Source organism: Aquarana catesbeiana, linkage group LG04 (assembly GCF_042186555.1).
Source record: "Aquarana catesbeiana isolate 2022-GZ linkage group LG04, ASM4218655v1, whole genome shotgun sequence".
Classification (NCBI taxonomy): domain Eukaryota; kingdom Metazoa; phylum Chordata; class Amphibia; order Anura; family Ranidae; genus Aquarana; species Aquarana catesbeiana.
In genome coordinates, this window is record NC_133327.1 from 678,634,612 (window position 1) to 678,649,006 (window position 14,395).

At 44.9% G+C, this 14,395-nt stretch overlaps 1 protein-coding gene across 2 annotated transcripts in view; it reads left to right on the forward strand.

Annotated features, from left to right (window-relative positions):
- MRPL14 (mitochondrial ribosomal protein L14) overlaps positions 1–4,710 on the forward strand; it is a 26,267-nt gene extending 21,557 nt beyond the window's left edge. For both annotated transcript variants that reach the window (XM_073628714.1, XM_073628715.1), the window contains exon 3: positions 4,261–4,710. In XM_073628714.1, the coding sequence (XP_073484815.1) occupies positions 4,261–4,624 (364 nt within the window). In that variant the 3' untranslated portion in view covers positions 4,625–4,710. The remainder of the gene's footprint in view (positions 1–4,260) is intronic.
- The last annotated feature ends 9,685 nt before the right edge of the window (positions 4,711–14,395 follow it).

Consider the following 14,395-nt stretch of genomic DNA (forward strand, 5'->3'; position numbering starts at 1 on the left):
AGAAAATGCGCAATATGCATCAAAACGAAATTAGACAGGTGCATAAATTTGGGCACCCTTGTCATTTTGTTGATTTGACTTAGCACTGATTAATTGGAACACACAATTGGTTTGGTGAGCTCATTAAGCCTTGAACTTCATAGACAGGTGCATCCAATCATGAGAAAAGGTATTTAGGGTCGGTTCACACTGCAATGACTTGAGATCCGACTTGTCAGCCCTCAAGTCGCCCCAAGTCGCTTGACTTTGGGAAATGCATTATAGTCAATGAGAGCGTCTTAATTTACACTACTGAAGTCGCTCCGACTTCAAAAAAGGTTCCTGTGCTACTTCAATCCGGCTTCTAGGCGATCTGTACCCATAGAATTCAATGGAAGTCGCCTCCAAGTCGGATCTCCATCTATATTGAAGCGACTTTACAGGAAAAGAAATTTGTTTACCCAGGCAAACCCCTCCCTCCCAGAGAGCTGATTATTTTGTGATTGGCCACAGCCAAAGTCGCCTGTCCTGGAGGCGATTTGAAGTCGCGCTGTAAGTTGCTTAAAGTCGCGTTGAAGTCGCCTTGCAAAGTCGCGCTTCCCCTGTGTGAATCGGCACTTAAGGTGGCCAATTGCAAGTTCTCTTTGACTCTCCTCTGAAGAGTGGCAACATGGGGGACCTCAAAACAACGCTCACATGACCTGAAAACAAAGATTGTTCTACATTATGGTTTAGGGGAAGGCTACAAAAAGTTATCGCAGAGATCTAAGCTGTCAGTGTCCACTGTGAGGAACATAGTGAGGAGATGGAAGACCACAGGCACAGTTCTTGTTAAGGCCAGAAGTGGCAGGCCACATAAAATATTGGAGAGGCAAAGGAGAAGGATGGTGAGAATGGTCAAAAACAGACCACCTCCAAAGACCTACAACATCAACTTGCTGCAGATTGTGTCACTGTAATCCTTCAACAATTCAGCGCACTTTGCACAGGGAGAAGCTGTATGGGGGAGTGATGGAAAGAAGCCTTTTCTGCACACACACCACAATCGGAGTCGCTTGAGGTATGCAAACGCACATTTGGACAAGCCAGCTTCATTTTGGAAGAAGGTGCTGTGGACTGATGAAACAAAGATTGAGTTATTTGGTCATAACAAGGGGCGTTATGCATGGTGGCAAAAGAACACAGCATTCCAAGAAAAACACTTGCTACCTACAGTAAAATTTGGTGGAGGTTCCATCAGGCTGTGTGGCCAGTGCCGGTACTGGGAATGAGGATTCCAGATGGATTCCACTCAACATTAGCAGATTCTTGAGAATAATGTTGAGGAATCATTCACAAAGTTGAAGTTACGCCGGGACTGGATATTTCAACAAGACAACGCCCCAAAACACTTCAAAATCTACTCGGGCATTTATGCAGAGGAACAAGTACAATGTTCTGGAATGGCCATCCCAGTCCCCAGACCTGAATATCATTGAACATCTGTGGGGTGATTTGAAGCGGGCTGTCCATGCTCAGCATCAAACCTAACTGAACTGGAGATGTTTTGTAAGGAGGAATGATCCAAAATACATTCATCCAGAATCCAGACACTCATTACAGGCTATAGGAAGTGTCTAGAAGCTGTTATTTCTGCTAAAGGAGGCTCTACTAAATATCGATGGGATTTTTCTGTTGGGGTGCCCAAATTTATGCACATGTCTAATTTCGTTTTGATGCATATTGCGCATTTTCTGTCAATCTAATAAACCTCATTTCACTACTGAAATATTACTGTGTCCTTAAGGTTTTTGATAGATCAAAATGAAATTGCTGATCCAAACACCCAAATATTTATAAATGAGAATCATGGAAATTGTCAGGGGTTCCTAAACTTTTGCATACGACTGTAATCTACCTGGCTGTACAAAGTAGTCGTGATATGTACAGTTTTACTAACACATGTCAAAGTTCCAAAATTGTGCTTACACATTTAGATTTGTTTTACCCTTAGGCGTGAAGGGGGTTAAAGGGTTAGTTCACTTTTACAGGAAAACTGTTAAGTCACCTTTTACATCTTCATTCAATCAGAGGCAGAGATTGTGACGTCATCCGTCCACCATTCCACTTCAGTCAATCGGAGGAAGGCCTGTATTAATTCATCGAATACAAACCTGGCCAAATGACTAAACAGCGTTCAGTCCGACTATTATTTTCTTCCTGGGAGTGAGACGGGGATCTCTCATCCCACCGCTGGAACACAGCGCTGTATTCTGTATTAAGCTGAGGTTACATACAGTTTTATGCGGTGATCCAAGAAAGTACACCTGTTTAGTGGTTTGTTTGGGCCAGCTTGGCCCATAGAGTTAGTTTTAACACCTTTTGCGTCTAAGGATAAAACAAATGTTAATGCCTAAGTACAATTCTGCAACTTTGACACGTTGGTAAAACTGTACATCCAGGTGGATTATACCTTGTTTTTTTTTCATTACAATTTGTGCTTTCATTTGGTGGTATGGTAATTTTAAATGGTAATGGATATCTCCTGATTTTATTATTATTATTATTATTATCATTATTATTATTATTATTATCAAAGAAAACTGGCCCAAAATAGTTTAAAAAAAAAAAAGTGTAGCTGTAAATTACCGTATTTATCGGCGTATAACACGCACCCCAAGTTTAGGAGGGCATTTTAAGGGAAAAAACTTTTAAGAGGGAAGTTTAAGGAAAAAAAACTTACATTTAAATGCCCATCAATGCAGCGTTATCGGTGTCCATATGCAGCCTTGTCCATCATTGCAGAATGATCAGTGTCCATTTGCAGCCTTGCTAAGTGCTGTTTGCAGTTGCCCATTGTCATGTGCAGCCTTGCCCAGTGCCGTGTGCGGTTTTCAATTGCCCATTGTCATATGCAGCCTTGCCCAGTGCCATGTGCGGTTTGCAGTTGCCCATTGTCGTGTGCAGCCTTGCCCAGTGCCGTGTGCGGTTTGCAGTTGCCCATTTTCATATGCAGCCTTGCCCAGTGCAGCCTTGCCCAGTGCCGTGTGCCGTTTGCAGTATTTAATTGTTTATATTTGCTGTCAAGATAGAGCCTGTGTCCTCGGCTCGTCACGCCGTCCCGCCTCCCTGCTGTCTCAGAGGATGAGGAGCGAGCGCTGCCGAAAAAGACCGAGCCGAGTGTACTGTGTGCTCGGCTCCGCTCGCAGTCCCGCCATTGTCCATCATATGAGCTGGGCGGGATTGCGAGCGGAGCCGAGCACACAATACACTCGGTTCAGTCTTTTTCGGCAGCACTCACTCCTCATCCTCACAGAGACAGCAGGGAGGTGGGACGATGTGACTGCGAGCAGAGCCGAGCACTCGGCTCGGTCTTTTCCGGCGGCGCTCGCTCTTTTTTGGCACACAGACAGTGGGGATCACCGCATAACGTGCACCCACGATTTTCCCCTGATTTAAGGGGAAAAAAGTGAGTTTTACACACCGATAAATACAAAGAACAATCCAAAATAAATTCTCCTGCTCCTGATGATTGCAGTGATACCTCATATGTGTATGTTAGTTGTTGTTTGTACCCGTAATACAGCCCAGAAACAATAGTGCCCATTTTGCTATTTGCTTTTTTTTTATTTATTTATTTTTTTTTATATATCCCACCTAAAATACACTGATATTAATTTAATCCCTTCGCGCCTAAGGGGTAAAACAAATCTAAATGCCTAAGCACAATTTTGCAACTTTGACATGTGTTAGTAAAACGGTACATATCATCACAACTACTTTCTCAATCCTTGTGGATTTTACCGTGTTTTTCTCAGGAAAAAAAAAAAGGATATGTCCTGATTTATTTTTTTATTATCTAAAAAAAACTGACCCACATTAGTAAAAAAAAACAAAACATTTAAAAAAAAAAATTAGCTGTATATTTCTTGGTACTATCATAACCTTCCACCAAAGAAAAACCCAAAATAAATTCTCCTGCTCCCGATGATTGTAGCGATACCACATATGTGTATGTTAGTTGTTGTTTGTACCCAAAGCACAGACCAAAAACAATAGCGCGTATTTTGCTTCTTTTTTTTTTTTTTCATTATCCTACATAAAACACAAGCCCCATTTGGCTGTATCTTAAGGGTCACGGCTTTAAATCACTTAGCTGTGTCTATAAACTTGATACTAGGCTCTGTAAATGGGTTTTTACCAACAGATCAGTTAAGAATATACAGGTAAACATTGAGAAAAGGGTTCATGATGGATCTGTACAGTGGCACTTAGTGACGCCAGGTGTGTTCTGTCCTCCAGCCTCTCGGCATCGTGCGGAGCCATCCAGAAGCTGACGCGGGTTCGTGTGGTGGATAACAGTGCCCTGGGAAATACGCCCTATCACAAGCCCCCCCGCTGCATCCATATTTACAACAAGTCCGGTGTGGGGAAGGTCGGAGATAAAGTCCTCTTGGCCATAAAGGGGCAGAAGAAAAAAGCGCTGATAGTGGGCCACAAGATGCCCGGACCTTCCATGACCTCCCGCTTCGACTCCAACAATGTGGTACTTATAGAGGACAATGGCAACCCTGTGGGCACCAGAATCCGGGTCCCAATCTCATCCACCCTAAGGAAGGAAGGCGAGCACTCCAAGGTGCTGGCCATCGCCCAGTCCATTATATGACAGAGACAGGTACTCTTCTTTTTCCTTTTTCAGCCTGGACTCCGCCATTATCGCCTCTAAGTAATAAAGTGATCATTTGTATATTACGATGAGTGTATTAGACTGCTTTCTGTGTGTTTTTATTCTTTCCTCACGGGTAAATCGCAGTCACCAGATCAACCATCTTACAGTCTATGTATTGCCCTCAAATTTTTTATTTTTTTTTATTTTGGGTGGAGGAGGGAAAATTGAATCCCTTTGTGTTCACCATTAGGAAGATTTCCTTTCGCTTCCTCTGCCAGAGACATGAAGTGAGAGGAAACCTCTACAAAGTCAGGGGGGTATAATTCATATAAGTGTGTACATGGTGGCAAATCGGGCTGAATTGTTTTGTTTTTTTTGGGTGAGAATTTTAAGTTAAGCTTCTTTTCTTTTTTTTTTCCGCGAAAACATTTTTTTTTTTTTTTTAATCGCATTGATAAGATGTGATACAATTTTATGTTGCGACAGGTTCTCTTTAATGAGTAATCAGGGATCTGTTAGACCCCCCCTGATGTCTCACTTGTCCTCCACTCCATTAGCTTCTTCTCCGGACATAGGAACCGGGAAAAGTGACAGTTGAATGCTGGAGTGATCGATATCACTTCTGGGTTCTTACTCAGAAGGGAAGATGGATGTTCACTGGTCTCCCTCCCCTCTATGAACCATGAGGTTCCTGGGCCTGCATGTGGGAGTGTGAGTCCTCAGTACACATCTCCGGCACACAAAGGTGAATATCCCGTTGCACATGGGCGTCGGATCCTCAGCCACACACGGGGCCGCGGACCCCCAGCACACACAGGGCAGCGGATCCCCAGCACACACAGGGCGGCGGACCCCCAGCGCACACAGGGCGGCGGACCCCCAGCACACACAGGGCGGCGGACCCCCAGCACACACAGGGCGGCGGACCCCCAGCACACACAGGGCGGCGGACCCCCAGCACACACAGGGCGGCAGACCCCCAGCACACACAGGGCGGCGGACCCCCAGCACACACAGGGCGGCGGACCCCCAGCACACACAGGGAGGCGGACCCCAGCACACACGGGGCGGTGGACCCCCAGTGCACACAGGGCCATGGATCCCCCAGCACACACAGGGCGGCGGACCCCAACACACACTGGGCGGCAAACCCCCAGCGCACACAGGGCCACGGACCCCCAGCACACACAGGGCGGCGGACCCCTAGCGCACACAGGGCGGCGGACCCCTAGCGCACACAGGGCGGCGGACCCCTAGCGCACACAGGGCAGCGGACCCCTAGTGCACACACTGGGCGGCGGACGCCCAGCACACACTGGGAGGTGGATCCCCAGCACACACAGGGCGGCGGACCCCCAGCACACACAGGGCGGCGGACCCCCAGCACACACAGGGCGGCGGATCCCCAGCACACACAGGGCGGCGGACCCCCAGCACACACAGGGAGGCGGACCCCAGCACACACGGGGCGGTGGACCCCCAGCGCACACAGGGCCATGGATCCCCCAGCACACACAGGGCGGCGGACCCCAACACACACTGGGCGGCAAACCCCCAGCGCACACAGGGCCACGGACCCCCAGCACACACAGGGCGGCGGACCCCTAGCGCACACAGGGCGGCGGACCCCTAGGGCACACAGGGCGGCGGACCCCTAGCGCACACAGGGCGGCGGACCCCTAGTGCACACACTGGGCGGCGGACGCCCAGCACACACTGGGAGGTGGATCCCCAGCACACACAGGGCGGCGGATCCCCAGCACACACAGTGAGGCGGACCCTCAGCACACACAGGGCGGCGGACCCTCAGCACACACAGTGAGGCGGACACTCAGCACACACAGGGCGGCGGATCCCCAGCACACACAGTGAGGCGGACCCTCAGCACACACAGGGCGGCGGACCCTCAGAACACACAGGGAGGCGGACCCCCAGCACACTCAGGTGGATTCAGTAAACAAAGGTGAATTCATAGCACACATATGCAGAACCCCAGTACGCACGGGCGGATCCTCAGTACACACAGGTGGATTCAGTATACATAGGTGAATCCCCATTACACAATAGGTGAATTCATAGCACACACATGCGGATCCCCAGTACACACAGTTGTATTCAGTACACAAAGGCGGATCCCCAGTACACATGGGTTGACTCCCTCCAGAGGTGGTTCTGGACAGCTCAGTAGATTGCTTTAAGAAAGGCCTGGATACTTTCCTAAATGTACAGAATATAACTGGGTACTGACATTTATAGGTAAAGTTGATCCAGGGAACATCCGATTGCCTCTCAGGGGATCAGGAAGGAATTTTTTCCCCTGCTGTAGCAAATTGGATCATGCTTTGCTGGAGTTTTTCGCCTTCCTCTGGATCAACTGTGGGTATAGGCTTGTGTATATGGGATTTTCTTTTTTTTTTATTGTTTGAACTAGATGGACTTTTGTCTTTTTTTTCAACCTGACTAACTATGTTAACAAAGGTGCGTCCTCAGCGCAAACAGGTAGATTTCCGTACACACAGGTGAATCCCCAGCTGCGGTGAGAACCGCAAAGTTTTAAGTTCAGTTTGATTTTCCTGTCTACGTGGAGCTCTGCCCGGGCTTCAGCTGAACACGTCAAATCCTTGAGTGATCACAAGTCTCAATTATTCATCGTATTATAATGTATATAAATGAGGATTCCATTATACGTCTACTGCTTGAAAGAATTATGTGCAGGAGATAACAATGGTCCTGGCTGATTACCCACAATCCTGTTCTGTCCCTCTCCAGGGCTCCACCATCCACCCATAGCCCAGAGCTGGTTTTAAAGAGAAATTTTTTTTTAATGAAAGTAGAACTCCGGGAATGGAACAGGGAAGGGGTTAGAACCTCTGGAAATGATTATCACATGATTGGACTAAGACCAATTAAATAGCAAACCACATTTGCAATACATCAACTTATGTTGATATAAAAACCGTTGTATGAAAATGTACATATGAAAAAAATAAACCATGAATTCGTGCAATAGATAAATGAGAAAATATCCAATAAAAACATATCTGGTGTATTAACCACTTCAGCCCCGGAAGATTTTACCCCCTCTTCCTGACCAGAGCACTTTTTTGCGATTCGGCACTGCGTCGCTTTAACTGACAATTGCTTGGTCCCAAACAAAATTGATGTCCTTTTTTTCCCCACAAATAGAGCTTTCTTTTGGTGGTATTTGATCACCTCAGCGGTTTTTATTTTTTGCGCTATAAACAAAAAAAGAGCAACAATTTTGAAAAAAAAAAAAGCAATAGTTTTTACTTTTTGCTTTAATAAATATCTCCCAAAAATATACAAAAAAACAAATTTTTTTCCTCAGTTTAGGCCGTTATGTATTCTTCTACATATTTTTGGTAAAAAAATTGCAATAAGCGTATATTAATTGATTTGCGCAAAAGTTATAGCGTCTACAAAATAGGGGATATTTTTGTGGCCTTTTTATTATAATTTTTTTTTTATTAGTAATGGCGGCGATCTGCGATTTTTATGATCGTGACTGCGACATTATGGCGGACAGACCGGACACTTTTGACACTATTTTGGGACCCTTGTCATTTATGCAGCGGTCAGTGCTATGAAAATGCACTGATTACTGTGTAAATGTCACTGGCAGGGAAAGGGTTAAACACTAGGGGGCGATCAAGGGGTTAAGTGTGTCCTAGGGAGTGATTCTAACTGTGGGTGAGATGGGCTACCACTGACATGACAGCGATCACCGCTCTCGATGACAGGGAGCAGTGGATCTCTTGTCATGTCACAAGGCAGAACAGGGAAATGCCTTGTTTACATAGGCATCTCCCCATTCTGCCTCTCCCCACCGCAATCGCGGGCCGCCGGAGAACATGGGAAGAAAGGGGGAATTTTGGGACTGATTCAGAAAAAAGAATGTGAGTTTTGGGACTTTAAAATGAGGTCCATGGACAGCATGGAGGTGGATGGAATAAAAATATGTATTTATTGATCATAAAAAATGTATCAAACATAGAGTTCCCGGGACCTGCGGGCACGCTCCCACGGCGTGCGCTCGCCCGATAGGCGACAAATTTAAAGGGACGTACCTGTATGACCATTTGCCTGCCTGTGCCATTCTGCCGATGTATTTGTGTGCGCAGCGGTCGGCAAGCAGTTAAAGTAGAACTGTGGCCTCCCATTAAAAATATATATATGTACTTCAGCACCTAATTATAACATCATCAGTCACACAAATACCTGTTGATCCTGCCAGTGAAATCTACCTAATGCAGCCATACCTGTAGTAAAGCCCAGAAACTATAGTCCGCATTTTTTTTTCCTTGTCTTACCTAAAACACATTGACGCTAACTGACGCTGATGCAGATTTAAAAAAAAAAACAACTGCTCCCCAAAATATACTGACCTTGACCTTGAACTTTTACTTGACCCAAACACTAACCCTGGCAATGACCTAGATCAAACCTTGATCTAGGTATTTTTTTCTCTTTATTTTTTTTTTTTCACACACTATTTTTTTTTCTCTCTCTGCAAGGGGAAAAGGATACAATGTATCTTTCCTCTCCATTTACAGAGAGAGGAACACAGGGGCGGGATTGACAGTGAGGGATCACTGTGGTAGCCAATCGGAGGCTATCGCAGCGTTCAGGTGACCCAGAAGCGGGGAGTTCCGGTTCCCGATCGTTTCGTACAGGGCCTGGGGCTCTGTGACACCCTGGTCTCTGGGTTGGGAGCGCGCTGTGTGGCGGGCTCCCAGCACAAAGGGAGGTGCGCATATACAGTGCCTTGAAAAAGTATTCACACCCCTGTAAATTTTCCACATTTTGTCATGTTGCAACCAAATGTATTTTATTGGGATTTTATGTGATAGACCAACACAAAGTGGCACATAATTGTGAAGTGGAAGGAAAATGATAAATGGTTTTCAAAATGTTTTACAAATAAATATGTGAAAAGTGTGTCGTGCATTTGTATTCAGCCTCCTTTACTCTGATACTCCTAACATCTAATGGAACCAATTGCCTTCAGAAGTCACCTAATTAGTAAATGAAGTCCACCTGTGTGTAATTTAATCTCAGTATAAATACCCAGTAAATTTATACTGTTTTGCTGTTCTGTGAAGCCCTCAGAGCTTTGTTAGAGAACCTTAGTGAACAAACAGCATCATGAAGGCCAAGGAACACACCAGACAGGTCAAGGATAAAGTTGTGGAGAAGTATAAAGCAGGGTTAGGTTATAAAAAAAATACCCCAAGCTTTGAAGATCACACGGAGCTCTGTTCAATTCATCATTGGAAAATAGAAAGAGTATGGCACAACTGCAAACCTACCAAGACATGGCCGTCCCCCTAAACTGACCGGCCGGGCAAGGAGAGCATTCATCAGAGAAGAGCCAAGAGGTCCATGGTAACTCTGGAGGAGCTGCAGAGATCCACAGCTCAGGTGGGAGAATCTGTCCACAGGACAACTATTAGTCGTGTTCTCCACAAATCTGCCCTTTATGAAGAGTGACAAGAAGAAAGACATTGGTGAAAGAAAGTCATAAGAAGTCCTGTTTGTAGTTTGTGTGAAGCCATGTGGGGGACACAACAAACATGTGGAAGAAGGTGCTCTGGTCAGATGAGACCAAAATGGAACTTTTTGGTCTAAAAGCAAAATGCTATGTGTGGCTCAAAACTAACACTGCACATCACCCTGAACACACCATCCCCACCGTGAAACATGGTGGTGGCAGCATCATGTGGTGGGGATGCTTTTCTTCAGCAGGGACAGGGAAGCTGGTCAGAGTTGATGGGAAGATGGATGGAGCCAAATACAGGACAATCTTAGAAGAAAACCTGTTAGAGTCTGCAAAAGACTTGAGACTGGGGCGGAGGTTCACCTTCCAGCAGGACAACGACCCGAAACATCCAGCCAGAGCTACAATGGAATGGTTTAGATCAAAGCATATTCATGTGTTAGAATGGCCCAGTCACAGTCCAGACCTAAATCACATTGAGAATCTGTGACAAGACTTGAAAATTGCTGTTCACAGATGCTCTCCATCCAATCTGACAGAGCTTGAGAGATTTTGTAAAGAACAATGAGCAAAAATGTCCCTCTCTAGATGTGCAAAGCTGGTAGAGACATCCCCAAAAAGACTTGCAGCTGTAATTGCAGAGAAAGGGGGTTCTACAAAGTATTGACTCCGGGGGGCGCCATACAAATGTACCCCCCACACTTTTCACATATTTATTTGTTCATATTTTCCTTCCACTTCACAATTATGTGCCACTTTGTGTTGGTCTATCACATAAAATCCCAGTAAAATACATTTACGTTTTTGGTTGTAACATGACAAAATGTGTGAAATTTTCAAGGGGTGTGAATACTTTTTCAAGGCACTGCATGCGGCCTCACGGAAAAAAGCCCAATTTAGTGGGGCCACATATATGTTTTACGTTGGCAGGAAGGGGTTAAAGGAAGTTTTTTGCTTACATTATAAGGCTTGTGTATTAGGGTGAAGATATATTAGTAATATATCCTCCTAGATTGTAAACTCTAAGGAGCAGGGCCCTCTGATTCCTCCTGTATTGAATTGTATTGTACTTGTACTGTCTGCCCTCATGTTGTAAAGTGCTGCGTAAACTGTCGGCGCCATATAAATCCTGTATAATAATAATAATATAATAATATCTTCACCCTAATATAGATATACTGTACTGTATAGGACGTGGATGATATGCTGCCATCTAGTGGATTCAAATTAGGGATGAGTTTCGAATTCAGATCAACCATAAGTTTGACCTAAACCTGAGCCAGTGGCGTAGCGTGGGTTGTCAGCACCCGGGGCAAGGCAAGTAATTTGCGCCCCCCCCTAACCTGCAGACTTTTAGCTATCCCTGAGTCCCTTCAAATACAATAGTACCGACCACTACACTCAGAACTACACTGTCCACTACACTACATTGTCCACTACACTGACCACTATACTATACTGTCCACTATATTACACTGACCACTACACTGTCCACTATACTGACCACTATACTACACTGTCCACTATACTACATTATACTGACCACTATACTACACTGACCACTATACTACACTGACCACTATACTACATTATACTGACCACCATACTACACTGACCACTATACTACACTGACCACTATACTACACTGTCCACTATACTACACTGTCCACTATACTACATTATACTGACCACCATACTACACTGACCACTATACTACACTGACCACTATACTACATTATACTGACCACCATACTACACTGACCACTATACTACACTGTCCACTATACTACACTGTCCACTATACTACACTGTCCACTATACTACACTATACTGACCACCATACTACACTGTCCACTATACTACACTACACTGACCACTATACTACACTGTCCACTATACTACATTATACTGACCACTATACTACACTGACCACTATACTACACTGACCACTATACTACATTATACTGACCACCATACTACACTGACCACTATACTACACTGTCCACTATACTACACTATACTGACCACCATACTACACTGACCCCTATACTACACTGTCCTCCATACTACACTGTCCACCATACTACACTATACTGTCCATCATACTACACTGACCACTATACTACACTGTCCACCATACTACACTGTCCACCATACTACACTATACTGTCCATCATACTACACTGACCACTATACTACACTGTCCACCATACTACACTGTCCTCCATACTACACTGACCACTACACTACACTGACCACTACACTACACTACACTGACCACTACACTGACCACTACACTACACTGACCACTACACTATACTATACTGACCACCATACTACACTGTCCACTATACTACACTATACTGACCACCATACTACACTGACCACTATACTACACTGTCCACTATACTACACTATACTGACCACCATACTACACTGACCACTATACTACACTGTCCACTATACTACACTATACTGACCACCATACTACACTGACCACTATACTACACTGTCCACTATACTACACTATACTGACCACCATACTACACTGTCCACTACACTAACCACTACACTACACTGTCCACTATACTACACTATATTGACCACCATACTACACTGACCACTATACTACACTGACCACTATACTACATTATACTGACCACCATACTACACTGACCACTATACTACACTGTCCACTATACTACACTATACTGACCACCATACTACAGTGTCCACTATATTACACTATACTGACCACTATACTACACTACACTGACCACTATACTACACTGTCCACTATACTACATTATACTGATCACTATACTACACTGACCACTATACTACACTGACCACTATACTACATTATACTGACCACCATACTACACTGACCACTATACTACACTGTCCACTATACTACACTGTCCACTATACTACACTATACTGACCACCATACTACACTGACCACTACACTACACTGTCCACCATACTACACTATACTGACCACCATACTACACTGACCCCTATACTACACTGTCCTCCATACTACACTGTCCACCATACTACACTGTCCACCATACTACACTATACTGTCCATCATACTACACTGACCACTATACTACACTGTCCACCATACTACACTGTCCACCATACTACACTGACCACTATACTACACTGTCCTCCATACTACACTGACCACTACACTACACTGACCACTACACTACACTACACTGACCACTACACTGACCACTACACTACACTGACCACTACACTATACTGACCACCATACTACACTGTCCACTATACTACACTATACTGACCACCATACTACACTGACCACCATACTACACTGACCACTATACTACACTGTCCACTATACTACACTATACTGACCACTATACTACACTGTCCACTATACTACACTATACTGACCACCATACTATACTGTCCACTATACTACACTGTCCACTATACTACACTGTCCACTACACTAACCACTACACTACACTGTCCACTATACTACACTATACTGACCACCATACTACACTGTCCACCATACTACACTGACCACCATACTACACTGTCCACTACACTAACCACTACACTGACCACTATACTACACTGACCACCATACTACACTGTCCACCATCTTACACTGTCCACCATACTACACTATACTGACCACCATACTACACTGACCACTATACTACACTGTCCACCATACTACACTGACCACTACACTACACTGACCACTACACTACACTATACTGACCACCATACTACACTGTCCACTATACTACACTATACTGACCACCATACTACACTGACCACTATACTACACTGTCCACTACACTAACCACTACACTGTCCACTATACTACACTGTCCACCATACTACGCTGTCCACCATACTACACTGACCACCATACTACACTGACCACCATACTACACTGTCCACCATACTACACTGACCACCATACTACACTGTCCACCATACTACACTGTCCACCATACTACACTGTCCACCATATTACACTGACCACCATACTACCCTGTCCACCATACTACACTGTCCACTACACTAACCACTACACTGACCACTATACTACACTACACTGACCACTACACCACACTGACCACTACACTAACCACTACACTGACCACTATACTACACTGTCCACCATCTTACACTGTCCACCTTCTTACACTGTCCACCTTCTTACACTGTCCACCATCTTACACTGTCCACCATAC